Here is a 23,344-nt window from a genome sequence, read left to right as displayed (position 1 = left end):
CATATACGTAATCTACAATACAAAGTGTTATGACGTCAAATATGTAATCTACAGTGTTATGACGTCAAATACGTAATCTACAATACAAAGTGTTATGACGTCATATACGTAATCTACAATACAAAGTGTTATGACGTCAAATACGTAATCTACAATACAAAATGTTATGACGTACAATACGTAATCTACAATACAAAAAGTTATGACGTCAAATACGTAATCTACAATACAAAGTGTTATGACGTCAAATACGTAATCTACAATACAAAGTGTTATGACGTCAAATACGTAATCTACAATACAAAGTGTTATGACGTCAAATATGTAATCTACAATATAGGATTTTTTAAAAGTATCAATGCTATCCACTTCATGCATCAAAGCAAAAGTTTGGAAGTTCTCCGGATTCCATGTCCTTGTTGGCAATCAGCCCGATCCGTCAACTTTTTTGCGCTTCAAGCGGACTTAAAATTGTCTAGTTTAGCGCTTCAAGCGGTCCTGTAATATGAACTTTATATTACAGCAGATGAAGTCGTCCGCTTCAAGCGCAGTCGTGTATATTTTAGTATGAAAATCTTTTCACGTCACGTGAGGCTTTAATGTAAAATAATATGGCGGTCTATTTAAAGTTTATATTTATTACAATTTAACCATATATATATATTTAATATTTACTGATCTTTATATCATCGTTGGTCTGTTAAAGTTTTTTATTTAGTCCCAGTGTTATAAGGTAGATATTTTAACATGGAGCTATACAGAGAAGACGGAAAAATTTTTCCGCTAGGAAGCGATGACAAATTCGTTTCTCTATTTTATGGGGAGCAGTTAGTTTCACGGTTTATACACATAAGATATAAACCCCTAACCCCTAACTCCTAACCCCAAACTCGTCAAACAAAAAAAACTTGAAAAAAAATATAAAAAAGTATTCCACTGTGCGGGACTCGAACCCGGTAAAAATGAAACAAAGAGAGTTTACGACCGCACGCAAACCGCTACACCACAGACCCGACGACAATAAACACAACGAAAGAGCGTATATAACCGACCTAATGTGGGAAATATGTTCTTACTAGTGTTTTATGCATTTAGAAAGGTATTTTTTATTATTTAATTAATTTGTTTTACACTTATTAACAATTTGTAGTGCTGTTTTGTTCGTTTTTCCGTATTTTTTAATTTAAATAATTACCGCCTCTAGCGGAAAAATATTTCCGCCTTCTTTGTATTGTCCCATGTGATATTTTATATGTACGTTTTCCTGTACGCCTATATATTGTAGTAGCAATTAATCACAGACTAATGAAAAGTTTGTTTGTCATAAATTGTCACAGTTGTACAGATATAATTTACCACAGCGTTATTACAAATCTGTATCTTGATCAGCCTCATGGAAGTTACCGATGTTTAAAGATGGCTCCCAAAAGAATGAGGTATATAGATCAAATAATGATGTTGCATTAGTATTACTTTTACGGGGACCTTAAATGCATTGGGCCAAAATAAATGTTATGTCTGATGCCGTGGTGTATTAGTGAAAGTACTGGCCAAATAATGACTGCTGTTGCTTCGCCACGCAAAGATGAAGAATGGTTACTAGCGTAACATAATGGTAATTTTATACATTAGCCAATGTACTCCAGTCTGTCAATAAAAAATTTATCGGTCTATATTTTTAAGTAGGTCATTAATTGTTTGTATATTTAGAAAAAGAATGAAAAAGACAGGCAGTTTGTTCAAGGAAATAACATTTACCAAAAAAGGGAAATCTGGCACTCCATCATTTTTGAAATGCTTTGGACCGGTTGCAGAACATTATAACTTGTCAGAATGTACATCAACACAGTCCACATATGCAGATCAGCCTACAAATATGGATTTTGGTGTTAACCAGATACCAAGGAATACGTTGTCATACCAAGAGAAGCGTACCAAATTAAGACAGCGGTGGAGAGATATTGAACCTTCCATGTTAAATTTAGCTGTAAGCTTGTTTTCTCCAGCGACAAGATTCTATAACAGCTGTTCATCTTATACTGAGGAAATTTACAGATGTCGGGATTGTGGCCACAACGCCTATTTTTGCCATGAATGTCTGACTGAGGCACACAAGTTTCAGTGGTTTCACAGACCCGATATTTGGCAGGTTTTTAATGCATTTATATTTTGTGAGTAAAACTTAATAGTGTTAAGGTGGCTGTACACAGTATCCGAATTCGTCCGTTTTGTCTGAATTTTGCTGCCGCATGCGGAATTAGGATAAGGCGCGAAAAAAAGGTAATATACACAGTATCCGGATTCCGCACAATTAGCGATTCCGAACCGGATTTTTGCCGTCCGTATCGAGGAAGCTCATGCTCTACTTTTGTCCGAATTTTGCGGTTTGTCGTTGCATGAAAATTTTGGTTATGGCAATTAGGCGAAGAAATACATAAATCATTATATTTAATTTTTACCAGAATAATGTATATTTGGTGTGTTAAATACGTTTTGCATCTGCATGGTCTTGGTAAATACGGAAATTAAATTAAAATTGCTACTATACTAAATGCTGAATTCATAATTCAATTCCTTTCTTAAGCATTGTCACAAACACACGCGACACCAGATAATGTGTACATAGATATAGGACAAAATGTTTTTCTGAATCGTATGCGAATTCGCACGCGAGTTTGCTTACGATGCAAATTCGCATGCCCGATACTGTGTACAGCCACCTTTAATCATAGGGCAACATGTTTGTGAAAAAGGATGTACCAACAAGGACAATCTATAGAAATGACTCTCATTCATGTGCAACTGGATATGAAAGAATGATGACTGTCATTGATTATCAAGGTATAGTAACTACCGTTAAACCTGCTAAATCGAACTTTAATAGGGACCATAAAAGGGTTCGATTAAACCAATGGTTGTATTAAGCAACTAAAGCAAGGCAAACAAATTTTATTTTTTTCAATTGTAATTAGAACATATTCTTCAGCTGTAATATATAGTACGACTTACTGCAGCCATTTTCTTTCAATTTTATACTATAAATATACAATTGTAATGGTGAGGTACTATTACACAGTGATTGGGTGTTGATAACATCATAATATAACTGCTTTTATTACTGCATTGATCTTTACTGCGAAGCTTGGAAAAAAATAGTTCTCCTGTTGCAAAATGCTTTAATTTTCGACACAAGATGTGCAATCTTGGGATATATATGCATGATATCTGTAGAGACTGTAGTTACACATCTATTTAAGCGGGGAAAGTTGTACAGTAAAACATTTTTTAGAGACTAGTAAAAGTGAACTGATTAAGCAATTATTTTAATTAAACGTTGACATTAGGCAATTTGACTGTACAATAATTTTAAATGTGAATAAACTATGACATCACTTTTGCATTTCATAAAATTCTATTTGAATAAGGTGAATATATATGCAAGAGTAGGTTAAACTGTTTTAAAACTGTGCCAATATATATTCACTGAACTGCCAAGAAGTTATGGAAGCGATCCTGGAGAAGATGGCCTCCTTTGAAGAGATGTTCTTGCAGCTCAAGAACAAGCAAGATAAGTATGAAAGTGATAATGCTAATTCTAAAAACAATGATGCTGCTTCTCCTGCTGTCGCTGTTATTACAGGGTCACCAGAACTCAAAGAGATGCGCAAGATGCTTAACGGTCTAGAAACATCATTGAAAGACCTAACAGCTCTTGTAAAGAGGACAGACGACCGGCTGGACGATCTAGAGCAATATGGACGCCGTAATTGCCTCATCGTTCATGGGAGCAGGAGAGTACCTGGGGATAGAAATAGTTTTTTACATTATGTTCTAAATATTTTAAATAAACTACACCTACCATATCCAGTAACTCCGGCAGACATTGATATTGCCCATGTCCTGCCAACAAAGAAGGACAGGGTACCTATTATTATTAAATTTGTCCGCAGGATGGTCAGAAACGACGTCTACGGACAGAAAAGAAACCTGAAAGGAACCGGAATGTCGATGACGGAGTCACTAACATCGCGAAGACTACAGATCGTCGAGAAGGCCAAAGCTTCTTTTGGATTCCGGAATGTCTGGACCTCAAATGGAACCATCTACGTGACCCTCAACAACAAACGGCAAGTCATACATAATATTAATGATATTGCTAAGCTAATTTCTCCTAAAGCTTCCACTTAAACCACTTAATGTTTGAAGTATGTCGTGTTCACTTTCTTTTTCTTCTATATATGTATTAATATTACACCATCCACGGCATGGCAGCTTCTGTCACTCTAATAGACACTTGGCCAGTTTTTATAACTTACTTGACTCAATGCATGCACGACAAAGGTTTTTTTGTTCCTGTTGCAGCAAGTTAATCCGGATAAATCAAAATTTTATTGAATGTTGCAATTGTTCCAATAGATTCCATGCAAAATGCCAAAAAAAAATCCCAACCCATATTTCACTATCTAACCTAAAAACATACCCTAACAAAGTAAATGATGCCTGGTCCTGTCAATACTGTACGATCACCCCAGACTTTCCCTTCTCCCTGCTATCCGATTCTGATCTTCTTGAACTTTTTACACTCACACCAACTATTACCCCACTTGATCCAGTTAAACTTAACAACACCCTCACAAATAATGATTCTCCACATGATGAGAATGAGGAAGAGCTGTATGGTATAAATTCTTCGGACATCTACACCACAGCACAAAATTGTACACGTCACTTAATACAAACGAAAAACAAACTTACCACATTAAGTCTAAACATGAGATCATTGGCCAACCCAAACAACTTTCTGAAACTAGAAGCACTAATCGCTTCATTAAATTTTAAACCAGATATCATAGCAGTGACTGAAACTTGGATAGTAGGAAACCAACCAGGTCCCTATAGCAACTTAAATGGTTACACTTTCATATCAAACAGTCGAACTAAGAGTAGAGGTGGTGGAGTTGGGATGTACATAAATTCGAGAATAAATTTTCAAGTTAAACAATGCTGTACAATTATGGAGGAAAAAGTTTTTGAATCCCTATTTGTTACCCTAACTAATATTAACCCTGGTCCTATCAACAACCCGTCACAGACAAGTTCCCTTTTTTGTGGAGTAGTCTACAGGTCACCTGGATTAGATCTTAAATCTAATCTTGAATTTCAAAACCACCTTTGTTCAACACTGGACAAATTAGAAACTAGAAATTCTAAATGTATTGTTATGGGAGACTTTAATTATGATTTGCTTAATGAAAACAACCAACACACATCTGATTTTATTGAGATAATGCATGATCACTGCTATCAGTCAATTATAAATAGACCAACTAGAATCACAGACACAAGTGCAACAGCAATAGATCACATCTGGACTACAGTTAACAGTTCACACATTAAAGCAGCAATTATAACAGACTCAATATCAGATCACCTGCCAGTTATTCAAGCAATAAACACGAGAATTCACATAAATCAGACCAAACTTACTTCAAGGAGTTTTAGCCCATGTAACATTGCAAGTTTTAACCAAAACCTATTAAATCTGGATATTAGTATTATATTAGATGAATCAGATCCAGACATTGCTTACTCTCAGTTTCAAAATCAGTATTTAAATGAGTTTAATGAATCTTTTCCTGCGAAGAGCATAAAAATAAACAATCAAATGAAATGGTTCAATGAAAATATATCAAAACTAAATAAAACTAAACAAAAGTTATACAAAAAATATATATTAAGACAAACAGCACAAAGTAAGTCGGAATATAAACTAGCCAGAAACAAGTATCATCATGCAGTAGTAAACAGTAAAAAAGAATATTACAGAAAACTATTTAATACAAACAGAAAAAACATGAAAGCAACCTGGAAAACTATCAACAATTTGCTTGGAAATATTAAAACCCAGTTCACAAAAGCATTTATGATAGATGGTAAACAAACAAGTGATCCAGTTGAAATCTCAGATAGGTTCAATGAACATTTTTCAACCATAGCCTCAGAATTAGTCAAAAGTATTCCAAAATCAGACAGTCACCATACAGAATTCCTTCATTCCCGCTCACCAACCTCTATGTTCATCTTTCCAACAACACCAACTGAAATTAAAAATTTAATTCATGAAATAAAACCAAAGTCTAGTAGTGGCATGGATGGCATTCCAGGCAAAGTCATTAAATCTACTCCTGATAACATCTTGATAGCACTATCGCATGTTTTTAATTTATCATTACAATCCGGAACTTTTCTTAAAGCCTTTAAAATCTCCAAAATAATTCCAATATATAAAAAAGGTAAAGCCGAGGATATAAACAACTATAGACCCATAAGCCTACTACCGGTATTCTCCAAAGTGTTAGAAAAACTAATGTATGTACGAATTTGTTCTTACCTAGTTCGATCTAAAATACTCCATGATTGTCAATTCGGCTTCAGAAGAGGTCATTCCACTGATCATGCAAATTCCATGTTAATAAATACCATAACTAGTGAACTAGAAAATAAAAATTCAGTCCTAGGATTATTCTTGGACCTGTCAAAAGCATTCGACACTATAGACCATGAAATACTGTTACAAAAGATGTCTCATTATGGTATCAGAGGGACTGCATTAAATTGGATCCGTAGTTACCTTTCAGACCGGAAACAATTAGTAGAATTTAACAGTCATTTGTCCTCCAACCAAAAAACTATAAATCTCGGAGTCCCACAAGGATCAATACTCGGCCCTTTATTATTCCTGATTTATATAAATGATTTCCCAAACTGCTTAAATCACAGCAAATGCATAATGTTTGCTGATGACACCAGTATTTTTATATCAGGTAAAACAAAGACAGAAATTCGCCAACATGCTAATAATGACCTAAAAAACACCTTAAATTGGCTATGTTCTAATAAACTAATTTTGAATACTGATAAAACTAAATTTATGTTCTTTTCAAACTCTGCGAAAGAAAAATCACAAACTCCCATAGAAATCAAAATAAACCATCACAAAATTGAGCAGGTAACTTCATTTCGATTTCTTGGCGTTACAATCAGTGAAAATTTTTCATGGAAACATCACATCACAAACCTAATTAAAAAACTACGAACAAATTTGGCTATAGTACGAAAGATTAAACCATTAATAAACCAACCATCCCTATTAACACTTTACCATTCAATGATGTTAAGTCATATAAAATATTGTATATCTACTTGGTGTAATGGAAACAATCAATTAATTGCTAAACTACAAATTCTCTGCAACAAATTTATTCGAATGATCTTTAATCTACATAAACGGGCTAACACAACTAAAATCATGAGACAACATGGCCTTCTTACAATTCAGGAAATGTATAAACTGGAAATTCTCACTCTAATGTACAAATGTAACAGTTACAAACTACCTACAGCTCTGCTTCATTCCATCGCCTATAAACCATCACACATTACACGAATAACTAGAAGTCAAGCCAAATTCTCCATCCCCTATTGTGCCAAGACTACCTCCCAACAATCCATTAGATATATTGGTCCTAAACTTTGGTCTTCATTACCAATAGAAATCCGCCAAATGGCGACCTTAAAAAAATTTGTCTGTGCTGTCAAACACCATATGTTTACAAACACTAACTTAAATACTGACTAATACACTTACCATATTACTACTTAAACCGTTTTAGCTACTTAAACCTACTTAAACCGTTTTAGCCAAACACACACTTTCATCCTTTCTTTTTTAATCTATAACCCTCTCTTCTATGAATAACCACTTTTTTTTTCTTTTTTTTTCCTATATAAATAACTAGGATGTATAACCACTATTTTTCTATTGTTGCACTTTATACTTTGATTTATTTTAAATTGACCACTGTGAAACACCATACTTCTCATTTTTTATTCTTTTTTGCATGGTCTGACTTTTACTACTTTGCATGGTCTGACTTTTACTTTATTGATACAGCACTTACATTCACTGCCACCACATTTTGATGCACCGACATGAGTACTATTACTTGGCAAGCCGTTGGCACACTTGTGTTTTGTTTGTTTAATTTCCTAATTTCCCCTGTGCCGGCCCTAATAGAACTCTGTCCATCAAGCTACTGTTTCCGTAGCTCACATTACTATTCTTATATACCACACATTCTGCATGTCACTCATTTCTGTTCATATTTTAATTTTTTCATTTATTCAATTCTGCTGGTCCACTCTTCTTTCCAATACTTGCTTATATATCTTTTCTTATCTTTTCCATCGTATTCCTAACTTTTCAACTCCTAAGCATACCCCAAACAGATTTACTGCCCACAAGCACTCTAAATTGCAGGTTCAAATCAACATCAAAAGGAACCCTTCACGAACTCGAGCTCCAGGCATCTCAAGGATTAATATTCAAAATCAATAAACATAACTCAATCTGCAACTAACCGGACATTATACTTGCTGCCCATTTTCCTTTTTGCTTCTTATTTATTACTATTTTTATTTATTTGTTCTTTTTTTTATTTTTTTTTTTAAGTTCTTATTCCAATGTTTATTTATACTGTGATGTGTATTAATGTAATGCACTTGTTTCTAAATTCTATATAAGTGTGCACTCGAAACTGTTTATTGTAAACTTTGGTGGAATTTCTTTTTGGGGGTTTTGTTTTTCCATCATGTTCCAATCTTTGGATCAATCTTCTTTAAGGCCGACTCCCCCCATTGTACGGGTTGTGCCCTTACGCACACTTTTCTTCCAATTAGAACTTTAATATGTTTAATTAAATGTTATTTGATTAATTTTGAAATTGTATCGTCTGTAGGGTGTAACGGTCACGCCTTTTATCCAAAACATTATTTCTTTCTTTTTTATCAACAAGCGTGTTTTAACAACTGTTGTTTTACCGTTACTACCCGTCTTTTCGCTTTTTATCAACTCTCTTGTTCTTCGCTATCGTGACCGAAGAGACGAAATAAATTTCATTCATTCATTCATTCAATTTGTTATTTTTTAGGTTTTACTGTTTTAACTAGTATATCTGCAATATTTTTTTACAGGATACCAGCATAAAGTTACAGTATGTTTTTGTGCATGTGAAAAAGAAGCTGTAACACTATTAAGATCTGAGATCTGGGCTTGTTCACCGACTACTCCCAAGGTTGGGGTTGGCGTTAAATTAATGGAATGGCTACGGATTCTCAGTCTTGAGAAGCAGGTGTCCACTGAAGGACTTTGCAATTCCCTTCTGCTACGTTATGAAAACATAGGCTACCAACTGCAAACATTTATGTAAACACAGTATTTGTTGTATTCTATTTTAAATGGTATAGCAAAATTAATATTGCATTTTTGTTTTATAGGTGAAGGATCTGTCAAAGTGCCTACTAGATGAAACATTAGAATCATATAGGCAACATATTTATCAACTACAATACTCATTGCCAAGCCAGTTTGAGGAATTTGACGATGAAACATCCTGCCCTGTATGCAAAGGGGTTTGTAGTTGAGGTTTATCAAATCAATGAATTTCATTAAGTGTGATATTGCTTTAAAGAATCCATTATGTGAAAACATGTTTTGTCTTGATGGCAACTTCGGCCTTGTACGGAGAAAGGCTTTTGGGACTCAAAGCCTGGCTCCACATCATGTTAACAGATTTTTTTTAAATAGTGAATATGTTCAAACCTACTTATCCAGCTACACAGATACAGTTCCAAAGCTCAAAATAGTACTTTTTGTTGAGTTTAAATTTCAATTTTCTTACATTTTATTTTTTCACAGCCATGTAGTGATATTAAAGCGGGAAACAAAATTCGATCCCAAAGTAAAGATCGTAAACTTCACATAAAAGGTGTATTTGGGGCATGTTGCCGACATGAGTTCCCAAAAATGTTTTTGGATATGCAACATGGAGAGCGGTAAGTTTTAGTATGCTTCTCACATCAATTTGAATTGAAAATTTACAGTAATTAAACAGTAAGATTAAAATGCTTTATTTATTTCAGAATTGGTTTTGCTGTATATTTGCTTCTAAATATTGTGAAGCAGATGGAACAACCAAGTATTAAAGTATTTTATGATATAGCTTGTCGTCTAAATGCCCATTTAGTAAGAGTTTTTGGTTTGTTTTGTTGGAATGACAGTAACATGTATTTTATTCTCAGGGAAGAGTAAATACAGATGCAACTAGATTGTTGAGTCATATTAGTTTTGCTGTTCCGGTATTCCATGGTTATGGACATAACATGGTTTGTCAGGTATTTCACAACAAATGGAAAATTAATATGAACATAATATTTATTATAACATTACTTAATAGGCATCTTACAGTCCAAGGCGTAAAAATGGATTTGGTTTAACGGAGGAGGAAACGGTGGAACGACTTTGGTCATACTTAAGAAAATTTAAAAACATAACAAAGGAAATAAAACCTGAACACAGAACTGACATGCTTACGGATGCTTTAATACATTATGGATTGAAGCTTAAATTAAAAGCTTTATTATTATACCTCACGGTGTCGTATGTAGTATTACAGTTTTCTTTACAGGTACTACTTTAACCCAAAAACTAAAAAAAGGCTCAGGCTGTTTATTCCTATTCAAAGTTAGAATTGGACAACATGATTTCATCGCATCCAGGTTTTAAATACGTTAAATGGTATTATTCCTTCACTGTTTAATGCTTTGTTCTTATAAAGGTAATATAAGCCAATGTGATATACAAGATATTGTGGACAGAGAAGGATTTCGGGCCAATCCGGTTACATCAAATACGTTAACAAATGTTGAGGACTGTGTTTTTAAAATGAATGAACTTAGAAGGATTTAAAGTAATCTTTGTTTAATGTTAATATTTTTAAAATATAAATTATGTTGCTTGATTAACAGAAAACAATTAAGTTTCCTTGAAAAAGAGTCTTCAAAAGAAAATGAAATGTTAAAAATTGCAGCGAAAATTACAAGGTAATAGATATTCTACATTGTAAACCTTTGAGATGTCATTTTATCATCATTCAGGTTGGAACGACAAATTGACATACTAAAACAAAAATCGGATATACCATTTGAGGAAACTGATGTTCTAATATCTGCTACAGACAAAAAGCGCTGCAACTTTATTTTTAAACTAAATGCCCAAAACACTGAGCGACTATTTTTGTGCAGTCTAGTTAAAAAGTATCCATGTAAGTACAATATTTTTCCTTTAATGAAAGTACAATTTAAACAAATATTAAATTACTTTAGCTGGACAAGCTGTTTCAAATCGGGTCCTAAAAAATATAAAGCGAGTGGTTAACTTGATGAAGAAGATTATTGCACAGTATAACGAAATGAAAAGTATTCCGTCATTAAAAAGCCCAGATTCTTTATCTTCTGAACAAGTATTTAAACAAACGTCTGATATTTGGTCTTCATGCCAACCACCCCAAATGATCTCCAATCACAAAATGGTACAATCCTATCTGATGGTTCAGCGAGCAAATGAAGAAATTGATATGGTAAAGAGGGATATGTCAAGCTGCCTTGCATACTATCAAAGTCTGGTAACAATACTTGAGGAAAAACAGAAAATCCCAAATTATAAACATTTAGTGCCATATTTAAGATGTCAACAGTGGCGAATGGAACTTGATCTGAAAAAAACTCTACCATAGGTTTGAACCAATCACTGGGCGGTTAATTACAACTCCAGTGTTGGATGACTTAAATTTTGAAGATATTTGTGAAGATGAACTAGAAGAAGAAATGCAAGAAAACCAATTGGACAAAGAAAATTTATTAGAAAGACTACACGAGTCCAGCGATGACAGTGGCAGTGATGATGACTAAGTAAACGTGGCAATAAATTTTATGTTATAATTTATATTTTTTTAATAAATTATACCCTGGTGAAAGTATTGACGAAATGACAATCGAAGTTCTGTATAATTGTACATGGCAATCGAAAGTTATGTTTAAAAATAATCGGGGTCTAGTGAATGATGGTTTTATTTATTAGTGCGTCATCTGGCGGTTGCGTAAAAAAATAATACTTCCGCACGGGGTGCGCAGTGTTTCACATGTATAATATAAACACGGTTTCGTTCTTTATAGCAAACGTGCTATTCTTTCAGTTATCGCCTTTGCGGAACGTTCACCGCTTCTTCTATTTGATCGTTGTCGAGAATTTTTCGTTTTAACATTAAAAAGCGTAGGGCAAAACATAACTTGTTGTAAGTCCGGCAGTTATGAATGTACATATCGTTAATATTGCTGTATCGTTCCCGTCCTATTTACGTCGTCCATTATTCATTTCATTAACGTCTTCCGTCCTGTTGTCCCATTTCCCAGAGTCGGCGTCACAGCGCGGATATGTCCCGCTACGATTCCCACGAACCCATTAACTTTCTCAGACGGCCCTAATTTACCGTGTCTCCCATTCCCGCTATAAGTCGTGACGCTTTTCCCTTTCACTCATTCTAAACTAAACGAAGAAATAGCTTTCGGACGCAAGTATTATTCGAACCGGTTTGCGTTCCGAAATAGTCGTAACCTCTAGATCACGATTGTTATTTTAAGTGACAAGATAACATTCGCCGACGTATCGTGCCAATGTCAAAGGAAAGATTCCCGGAGATAAATACTTTTGACTCTGGTTTAAATAAAATAAGTGTACTGCTGAAGATTTTATGAGAACTCGTGTGTGATCACGTATGTTTTTGCTATATGCAACTATTATTGCAACCAAGGATTTGATTCCGCCTCATTATTTACGCGTAGGAAGTATTTCCTGTGGCCCGTAGGAAACTCAGAACAAGCTAGTGACGTCGGAGAACTGCCAAGGTCCCTCGAACAGTCAGTCATCTATACTGATATGATCCGACTTAATTTGTTCTTGTATGAAGTAGCGCCATTTAGTGGTACATTAGTGTATTATTTCATATTCCTCGAGTCCTTGCAGATTTAACTAGGTGGCTCATAATTTCATTGTGCGTGCCGGCGTGCGTGTCACAAATGAATTTCGTTAACATTCTTTCTATTGTGCGACTGACCAATGTGTAGTTAGGTTAGGAATGGTTCGGCGCGATATAGTCGCGGCTACGCACGTTTGGTAACAGGCATGGAAAAATATTTCTCTTTACAACCAAACTACAACACCATATAGGCTTGCCATACGTTCCGGCGTCCCGTCCGGTTAACCAGTTTGTCCCGGAATTTAAAATTGCCCACGTGTGGTGATGCATTTTATTAAAAGATACAATCAAACACTGTTCTTTTAAATATGAAACACTTCACGATTTTGCGTGTCATCCTTGCGCAAGTGTGTGCGACATCTAGAGGACGGTTTTTTAGTCGGCTACCGTGCTGTAGGTGTGTGCGACATCTAGCGGACGGTGTTTTAGTCGGGTACCGTATAAGTTTGTGCGACATCTAGCGGACGATGTTTTAGTCGGGTACTGTGTAAGTGTGTGCGACATCTAGCGGACGGTGTTTTAGTCGGCTACCGTGTAAGTGTGTGCGACATCTAGCGGACAGTGTTTTAGTCGGGTACTGTGTAAGTGTGTGCGACATCTAGCGGACATTAAAGAGCCCAACAAAGTCCTTAGAGACTTCGTTGTTTTGTAAAATAAAGCATATGCTCATTGGCGGTAAATAATATCCATTTATCCTACGACAATATTATAGAGTTAAACCTTGTAGACCTACCTGAATGATTTTATTAAACCTTTAAGTCGATAAGAGGGTATGAATAAATGAACACAACTTACTTTATCCTTGCATGCCGGGAAAAGTAGTCTTTTTAACACGGGTGGCTTGTTGCATGCACTTCATGCCCGCTTACGAGCTGCCACGTATGTGACCACTAGGTTTGAGCAATTACCGTTAAGCGACTTGCTCAAAGACACACACGTCAGTAATGGAGGCAGCGACAACCCTTGCTTTAAACTCGGTACCCACTAGCAGGCGCTTAACCACTACACCACAGAGCCGGACGCGTATATTCAGACAAATTTCATTAAAGAATAACAAGGGAAGTAAAGTTTATTTTTTTCATTTGCAAGTGCATGATTACTTCATGATAATACCTACAACAGTAATCACACACCACCCATTCTTCATCTAAATACTTTTCGGATATAAAATAAAAATCTCAACATCCCGAACAGAAATTATTTTGGTCCTTCTTTAAATTTTTTAGTGTAGAAGCAGCTAAAATAAAACAAGGTGCAATTAATGTACTATCTCTCTCATTCCTGGTACTACTAGTTGATAATTTTAGCAGAATCAAATTGTTTTAATTAAAAAAACAGGCGAATAGTTAGGCGTAAAATATGTATTATAAAAGTGGGTTGTAGGTTATCACGGTGTTAATACACCTCGTGCCAGCTTACGAGTTACCATGTATGTTACTTTGTGGGTGATTATTTTTTGGGGGATTTTTTCATTTTGTTATATATGGCTGAAAACTTGGACAACCCATTAGTGACTACGGCACGCTAACCACTTTGCCAGGGCGCCGGACAAACATGATGCCGCTTTTTTGCAGCAATATACTGTTAACATTATTTACTCAGAAAAAAACTTACAAAGTTTAGCTTTTTTAGCTTTTAATGCTTGTTTTTCTTTCCCTCGCTTAAGTACAGTATTGGTTTCTGAAATGGAAGTTTCCAAGCAATAAGTTAAGAAAGACAGAAATTAAGTTTCCACCAGCAACGTTTAGACAAAATAGAAATAGTTGATTATATTTCGTATGATACGCCTGTTAAAACAAGATAGAAGAGTTCTCGTGTTAGAGTAAGGAGAAATTCTATTGTATCGTTTGTCTTATGTTGGCATAAGACGATAACAATTAATTTTCAAGAATTAGGCAAATATATTGCATCAATAGTTTAAGATTTTAGGCATATTTTAATGCGGAAAATTGAACCGAAATAACAAGAACAACTGTTTGACAAAAAGGGATCTATATGGCTACTACGTGTCTAATTACTTACTGTTAACAACTTTCGAAGGTACTTCCAAGCCCATGTAACAATCGGGTCACCATCTTCATTTAACTGGAGTTCTTGACTTAATGGAACCAATGTTACATCATCACTTGTGCCACCGCAAAAGAAAGAATTGAAGTTAGGTAAGTATGATGGAAACAAGAAAACCAACTCTAACATGGCTAAGACATCATTGAAAGATGCTGGACGATCATCATTCGTGCAAAGTCCAGGATTCACATTTTCTTTCGAACAGCATGATATAGGCATCTCTACTTCATTCAGGGGTTCCAAATTGTTCTCACTGCTACTGCAAAAAACGCCTTGCATTTATCACAATAATAATTCATATCTATTGCTATTATCAGATAAACCAAACATAAACAAGCAATAGCCAAGATTAAAAAAGTTTTAACCTAGATATAAAAAATAAACTTAGGAACCCTAACAAAAACTTTGTCCTTAAACAAGATGCTTAACTACGTTAAATACATACATAGGCTTTACAGTAATATCTGCCTCTTTATTAATAATTTCTTGGCATGCTGCAATGCCATAAGAACTTGGCTTGCGCAATGGTATGCCCTCTGGTAATCCAAACACCCTGAAAGAAGTTTGGTCCTTGTACTTCATTCTTAGCCCTTCTTTTCCAAAAGCAGTAGCTGTTGGTTTGAAGATTTGTTGTTAAAAAAAAACATTTGATGCCAGCTATGAATTACAGCACTTACAATACTTTTTATTGAAAATATTCTGCACTTCTTTCTGCAATTGTTTGACATCCAGTTTGCGGCTAGTAGAACTATCTAAAATAATTCAGCAATTTATACAATAAAATTTATTGCAGTGGCTGTTTTTTTCTACATCTTCCGTAAAACTACAAACCTTCCAATGAAAAAAGCGCAAATATTGCCTTAGAAATTCTGGGTGGCTGTTAAAAAATTCTTCTGCTTTTTTACTTCCAAAAACTGAATAATTTTCATTAAAACAGATCAGACCTCCAACTTCCACACCTAAATTTCCAAGGACTTCACACTGAAAAAATATTTTTCCTTCTTATTGTTTTGTAGTGCCTATCCTATAGAAAATCTTTTAAATAAATACAATAAAACTGAATCGACTTCTAGCAGTATTTAATGAGATAGTGAAAAATTATACTGGCAATACATAATTTTTAAACAGACAACAACTGACCGTTTCATGAAGCTGTTTCAAATACTTCCGCCGCCATGAAACTTTTTGTTTACTTGATAATTTTTCTTCAGATTTTATCTGAGCTTTTGCTCTATTTTTCCATTCTAATTTTTCTGTTTCATCTAGACTGTTCCAGAGTTTTCCATATTCTTTAATATCTGTGACACACTATATGCTTACTACTCAACCAATGATGTATGCATATTAAAATGTCCAAAAATAAACTGAAAGAGGTGTACAATTTTATTTGATTAGGAGTTGATCTGTGTGGGTTGGATGCTCTAAAAATTTGCTGCATAAGTCTAATTGTCTTATTTTTAAATTTGTTTGTATATGTATAACATTATTTAAGTTTGTCGGTTTTCAAAACTTTACAATAACTTAATCTGATGATGTGGCATTTGTAAAGATTCTAAGTTCACTTACAATATGTTTTTTAAGCCTTCCTTTCCAGTTTGAACCTGTGCTTCCAGCAAGTATAGAAGTTTATGCCTTTCACGAAAAACAAGTGAAGCTGAGCAAATTAAAAATATAAATTGTTGGGTCGACTAACAATACCTTACAGCAATTTTTAATAACTGTGACATTTATTAAGAACCTGTGCTTCCGGCAAGTATAGAAGTTTATGCCTTTCACGAAAAACAAGTGAAGCTGAGCAAATTAAAAGTATAAATTGTTGGGTCGACTAACAATACCTTACAGCATTTTTTAATATATTCTTTATATTCCATATTCTTTAATATCTGTGACACACTATTTGCTTACTACTCAACCAATGATGTATGCATATTAAAATGTCCAAAAATAAACTGAAAGAGGTGTACAATTTTATTTGATTAGGAGTTGATCTGTGTGGGTTGGATGCTCTAAAAATTTGCTGCATAAGTCTAATTGTCTTTTTTAAATCAATAGATAATCTTTAATGCCACATTTACTGTACTTTTCATTTCTTAAAACTTTGCTATCACTGTTTGACACCAAGTTTAAGTCCACTCCGTTATATGTTTACACAACGTCCCTTGGATTCAGTTCTTGCTCTAAACAGACATTAATCTCTCTTTATTAAGGCCTTGGAAAAAGCAAATAACCAAGTTTGACCACTTTGCACATATAGGTTGGTTCTTCTATATGGTCTGGTTAATGATGACAACATAATTGCGTCCCTCGTTAGTTTTCACCCCGCTACCATAGATTTTCCCTTCTTAATTGTCCAGGTGAATTTGGTAGGCTATGCAGTATGCTAGTTCGATGCTATTATCTTAGATAGTACCACTTAATGTTCATGACTTCATAATACATTTCTGTTAAACTAATCCAGCAACTCAGGTTTTTTAAGTTGTCCTTGTTTAATGTTGAATTTCTATATACAAAAAGCGCTTTGATGGTACGCAGCATTGTACGCCAGTATTTCTGTTAAACTAATCCAGCAACTCAGGTTTTTTAAGTTGTTCTTGTTTAATGTTGAATTTCTATATACAAAAAGCGCTTTGTTGGTACTCAGCATTGTACGCCAGTACACATCGTTCCGACAATAGTGAAAAGAAGTTTTTTGGCTTCACTTTTCATAAATTCCTTTTGCAGAGCAAGTGTAAGATTATAAAGAATATCATATTATTACAGTTAAATTAAAATTTACGAAAAAAATGAGAAGCTAATGCATTAAGCACTTTAGCCAATACACATATATACAGTTTATTAGCGAGTTGCTGCACTATTATTAATATAATATACTTACTTTTTCCTGTAATTGTTGAGCAAAACAGATTGTATCCGCTCATTCCTTTTATATACTGATTCTGAAATGTATTAAAAATAAATGTAACAAAATGCATTATGTGTAGCAGCAACATTAGCAGAATAGGATTATCTAGGTCTATTTTATGAAGCATTATGATTACCGCAAAGTTAACTATAAAAATGCGCAAATACGTGCTGCGTCATCGTATTTTCCACACGTGCTGTAATGAATTAAACAAAGGTTAGATGATTATGTCATAGAATGTGCATTGTTATGTTTGATTTCTACGTTACAGATTACATAATTTGTTAGGGGTTACAGCATGGTTTTCACTAGCATAAAACAGTGCGAAAAACAAGGCTTTAACGTTCCGTAACGTACGCAATATATCACTATAATGACAACATATTGCTATTGTAACGTAATAAATCGTTAAGCTTACACAAGTCAGCCGAATTGATGTGACGAAGCATGTTTTCGCACATTTTTAAAGTTGATTTTTGACACGAATGTCCAACTTTTTCGCAAAAACAATTAGACAGCAGGTATCAGTGAAGCCTATGGAACTTTTTGAAACTAAAATTGGAAGTGGTTCAAGCTAAAGGAGTACTCTAGAACCCTGCAATAAGGTACTTGTATTAGAACGACTGCCGTTGACCCGCCATCAAGAATAAGTTGTATTTATTCAAATAATCAATAACTAAATATAAGAAATTCTTGTGATTGTGCGTCTGCCTATACTTGAAAAAGTCACGGAGTGCTGCATATATTTAATATCACGAATGGGGTTTATATTCGTATTAACATTTAGAAAATGGACAAAACTAATTTGAGAAAACGTTTTAGGTAATCCAGGAAGGACCTATTGTGATAATACATGCAAAATGGTTTCCAGACAAATCTAATGTTCAGTGCCCAATCTCCCCTTGTTTTGTTGTAATTGGTGATAAATTTCAATATTAGCCTAGAATTAGTATAAAAATAATTTCAGATAGCCTATTTAACTATATAAATATCAACAAAGAAGTGTAAATATAAAACAAGGGTTGCGACAGACTTAAGATAGTACACCGAATCTTTATTATCTTTAGCTTACTTTAACAATAAATTCTTCCTTCTCCTCCACATTCTTGTTTATTTCCATATTCCTCATTAGAAATAAATACACAATAAAAAAATGATTAAAAACTTTGAAATATACACTAATTTTTCAAAATAAACAGAATTATAATAACGTAGCATGCACCCATAAAAAGGTTTTAAAAATATATTCGCTGCGGCTCCAAAATCAAAAGTCACGTGAAAAGATTTTCAAACTAAAATATACACGACTGCGCTTGAAGCGGACGACTTCATCTGCGGTCGAATTTGCGGTTTTGAACCTCATTTTTTTTCGTTGCCCCTTCATCAGAAATACAATTTGAGTTTTCTTTACTTTTTCGGAAGCTGGAAACGATCAAAGTTGAGTGGTATTTTTCATAATGGGAAATCCCATGCAAAAATGCACCACGGCCTATTTATTTTACTTCAGCGGTCGAATTTGGGGTTTTGAAACTCATTTTTTTGCCCCTTTAAGTAAAAAGTATTAAAATGAAATTGGTAAAATGCAATTACCCCCTTTTCGGTTGGAAACCTCATTAATTAACCTGGCGGTGCCACAGCACCAGACATGATAACTAATTTCCTTTAAAGCCTTTATCACATCCATACTTTGTTTTCAGCAAAGTTCCTAGCAGTGAAACTTTTTATGGAGAAAAACCATAGTGGCGCGGTCTGACAACCGCAAAAATTTCATGTGGAGACAGAAATTAAATTGTTGTTACACGTTGAATGCGCGTATTTTGGAAAGTCAAACCATAGTGGCGCGGTCTGACAACCGCAAAAATTTCATGTGGAGACAGAAATTAAATTGTTGTTACACGTTGAATGCGCGTATCTTGGAAAGTCATTAAAAAGAATCTATTTTTTACATAGAGATGAAGGTCGGGTGCAGTGGAGTAATTGTTGGGGGTCGGGAGCCATGGGAGTAAAACATGTACAGTCGGTGAGACGTAATGAACATTCTAATATAAAAAAGTGCTTCAAACAAACTAATGTTGGGGGTCGGGAGCCATGGGAGTAAAACATGTATAGTCGGTGAGACGTAATGAACATTCTAATATAAAAAAGTGCTTCAAACAAACTAATAGGAAAAAAGTGCTGAGTCACCCAGCATATTATGTAGCTACGTTCAATCGAAAGTTAAAATATAATAAAGTCTATGTTTGACAATTTTTTAGAAGAGTGGTTTGGATGTTAAAGTTTAGGAATGAAAATTTCAGCTGTTCCCCCACACACCCATGGGGTCGCTTTGTATGGGTGATCGTTAGGTGTTCACAGGAGAACCTTCGCAGTGCAAAGGTGTAAAACAGTGGAGACGTTAACCAACTTCAACAACGCCATATTGTAGCAGTATAAAATATTACAAGCACATCTCTGTCTTTTCAGTTGTCCGTACTGTTTTGTCTGAAACAGGAACTAGTGATGCAAAAATCGCTTTGAAAAAGATACGAATTCAGCAGTGAGATTAAGTAGCGGCAAGCAACGCTAGAACCGCAAAATAATAATACAAATAACGACTTGTAAACATAATAAAGACGTAAACAATGTTTACATCACCAAGACGGGATTACACAAGTGACAAACAAAACTTTCATTGGGAGAAGCAGTAATCTAAAAAAAACGCTTGAACAAAGATACGAATTCGATTTTTGAGATCATTTGTTACCAACAGTGCAGCTGCAAGCAGCGTTAGAAGGGAACAAACCAAAACGTATTAATATAAATTAGGACTTGCAATTATCTTAAACGTAAACAAAGTTTACCGAGATTACACAAAGAACGGATAAAGCTTCCATTGAGTATATAATACTGCTTGTGGGGGCAGTATATTTAAACAATGTGTTTCCTGTAATCACTGTTGATGTGTCCAAAAAAATGGAGGAAACTGATTTAGCTTTTGTGTGGCCTAATGTTATTGCTGGATGTTCATGTGTAGGTGTGGTAATGTGTGTAAATAAAATGCTGGATGTTCATGTGTAGGTGTGGTAATGTGTGTAAATAAAATTGCAACGTATTGTACACTGTTAATGTGTGTGCAACCTTGTGGCCATAATATATTTGTAAAAACATAACGGAAGCAATAGAAACATCTAGTCTCAATACGCAGTTCATGGTCTTGAAACAGGATTGTGATGCATTGAACTTTTGATTTTGGGTTTGGCAGAAGTTTATGCAGCCTATAATGCTGGATCCATATTGTTACGGAGACAGTAGGCTTTCACTTCTCTGGAAAGCCGAGCTTGATTGCTTTATGGATGGCAATGCTAACATCTGTGCTCAATAGTGTCGGTGAAATGCCGGAATATGCTGACTCGGCATATATTCATACCTAACGTTAAACACGAAAAAACTGGCTTTTTTATAAAAAAAATGGGCAGTAGGTATCAGTGAGACATAATGAACATTCTATATAAAGAAAGCGCTTATACCAGATGGCAATGCCAACATCTGTGCTCAATAGTGTCGGTGAAATGCCGGAATATGCTGACTCGGCATATATTCATACCTAACGTTAAACACGAAAAACTAGCTTTTTTATAAAAAAAAGGGCAGTAGGCAGTGGCGCAGCCAAGGGGGGGGTCGTGGTTTCGGGGGTCGCGACCCCCCCCTTTTATAAAAAAAAAAAAAAAAATTAAAAAAAAAAATTTTTTTTTTGAGAATTGAAAATTAAAATTTTTTTTTTTTGAGAATTACAAAATTTTTTTATGCGGCTATGACTTTGAAAACGTATAGGTTCGTTTTAATTAAAACATGCACTACGTCGAGGCTGTGGACTATGCTTCTGAAATCTGATAATATCGTTTTTCAACCAACAAAACCAACAAACCTTTAACGAAAACGAGATTTTTATTACGCGATAACGTAAGTATCAAACGTTTTTTGTATACAAAGAATACGTTTACACAAGTAACTTTAGTCTTCTTGCTTTTTGCTGACTAAACTGCATAACAATTTCGTCAGAATCGATATTAACGTCCCGATGAACTGCGAGCAATGCCAGACCGTTTAGGCGTTCCTGTCCGATTGTGCTGCGAAGGTATGTTTTCAACAGTTTTAACTTTGAAAACGATCTTTCCGACGATGATGTTGTTACAGGAAGGGTCGCTATTATCTAAAAAATACAAATCGTTCGTGGATAAAGGTCACTTAACGAAAAAGAAATAACGCGCTACTTACTTTCAGAAGTGTATGTATATTTGGAAAGAACTGAGGATTAGCGGAAGCCAATGAAGTTAAAATATCTACTGGCAGGCTGCCAACGTCTGAATTCTTCCACTTATTTTGCCAGAAAGTTATTTCAGCCCCCATATCTTTAACGTTTCAATAATTGAATTAGCAAGCGCATGTCCTGACATATTTTCCACAGCCACAAAACCCAAGAAGTCTTCTCTAATTTCTGGTTTATTGTCGTTGGCCACCTCCACATAACGGACACAAATAGACAGTTGTTCGATTAGCGAAACATCGCTAGTTTCGTCTGCTAGAACTGAGTAAAAGACCGCATCTTTCACCTTGTTCACGATGCATTGCCGAATGCTGCTCTCGTACAAATTAATAATTTCGTTCTGGACTTGCCAACTAATGTAGGTTGCATTACGCGGGGAAGTTTTAATGTGATCTAACAATATTTTATCTCCAGAAGAATATTTAACAATATTTTATCTCTTTTGTCCCCAATATTGACCTCAATGTTTGACGTCGCGTGCTAACTTTCCCACAACGTGGTCCGAGATTTCTCCCGTTCAGAATAAAGAAACATTATATCGCTCTAAATTAGTGTCCGAGATTTCTCCCGTTCAGAATAAAGAAACATTATATCGCTCTAAATTAGTGTCCGAGATTTCTTCCGTTCAGAATAAAGAAACATTATATCGCTCTAAATTAGTGTCCGAGATTTCTCCCGTTCAGAATAAAGAAACATTATATCGCTCTAAATTAGTGTCCGAGATTTCTCCCGTTCAGAATAAAGAAACATTATATCGCTCTAAATTAGTGTCCGAGATTTCTCCCGTTCAGAATAAAGAAACATTATATCGCTCTAAATTAGTGTCCGAGATTTCTTCCGTCCGTTCAGAATAAAGAAAGGGGGGGGGGTTTTCAAGCGAGAAGGGGGGGTTTTGAAAAAAAAAAGATTGAAACCCCCCCCTTTTTTTTTTTCCTGGCTGCGCCACTGGCAGTAGGTATCAGTGAGGCATAATGAACATTCTATATAAAGAAAGCGCTTATACCAAACTAATAAGAAAAAAGTGCTGAGTCAGCATATTATGTAGCTACGTGCAATCAAAAATTGAAATATAAGGTCAATGTTTTACAAGTTTGCTTTATACGGTTTTGAAAAAGAAGCATTCATTATACCAAATCAGAA

The 23,344-nt window shown here is 34.8% G+C and overlaps 4 protein-coding genes across 4 annotated transcripts; 3 read left to right on the top strand and 1 right to left on the bottom strand.

Annotated features, from left to right (window-relative positions):
* Positions 1-1,307: 1,307 nt before the first annotated feature.
* Positions 1,308-9,269, top strand: LOC149723806 (uncharacterized). Its single transcript, XM_089893440.1, has 3 exons — positions 1,308-2,149; positions 2,733-2,841; positions 9,034-9,269. The coding sequence occupies exons 1-3, from the start codon at positions 1,718-1,720 to the stop codon at positions 9,267-9,269; spliced, it is 777 nt and encodes a 258-aa protein (XP_089749566.1). The 5' UTR covers positions 1,308-1,717.
* On the top strand, positions 3,410-8,970 carry LOC149723807 (uncharacterized). Its single transcript, XM_089893428.1, has one exon. The coding sequence runs from the start codon at positions 3,502-3,504 to the stop codon at positions 4,186-4,188; it is 687 nt and encodes a 228-aa protein (XP_089749554.1). The 5' UTR covers positions 3,410-3,501; the 3' UTR covers positions 4,189-8,970.
* Positions 9,270-9,339: 70 nt separating the features above from the next.
* On the top strand, positions 9,340-12,643 carry LOC149723805 (uncharacterized). The gene is made up of 9 exons (XM_089893427.1): positions 9,340-9,471; positions 9,531-9,704; positions 9,758-9,894; positions 9,982-10,084; positions 10,141-10,233; positions 10,296-10,617; positions 10,677-10,941; positions 10,996-11,162; positions 11,224-12,643. The coding sequence occupies exons 2-6, from the start codon at positions 9,549-9,551 to the stop codon at positions 10,536-10,538; spliced, it is 732 nt and encodes a 243-aa protein (XP_089749553.1). The 5' UTR covers positions 9,340-9,471; positions 9,531-9,548; the 3' UTR covers positions 10,539-10,617; positions 10,677-10,941; positions 10,996-11,162; positions 11,224-12,643.
* Positions 12,644-21,626: 8,983 nt separating this feature from the next.
* Positions 21,627-23,063, bottom strand: LOC149723804 (52 kDa repressor of the inhibitor of the protein kinase-like). The gene is made up of 2 exons (XM_089893414.1): positions 22,156-23,063; positions 21,627-22,090 (listed from the first exon to the last, which is right to left on the bottom strand). The coding sequence occupies exons 1-2, from the start codon at positions 22,285-22,287 to the stop codon at positions 21,878-21,880; spliced, it is 345 nt and encodes a 114-aa protein (XP_089749540.1). The 5' UTR covers positions 22,288-23,063; the 3' UTR covers positions 21,627-21,877.
* Positions 23,064-23,344: the final 281 nt, after the last annotated feature.

The sequence above is a fragment of the Ciona robusta genome, unplaced genomic scaffold, assembly GCF_009617815.1.
Source record: "Ciona robusta unplaced genomic scaffold, ASM961781v2 AP042742.1".
Taxonomy (NCBI): domain Eukaryota; kingdom Metazoa; phylum Chordata; class Ascidiacea; order Phlebobranchia; family Cionidae; genus Ciona; species Ciona robusta.
Note: the sequence above shows the minus strand (reverse complement) of the source record. Positions and strands in the feature narration are given on the sequence as shown.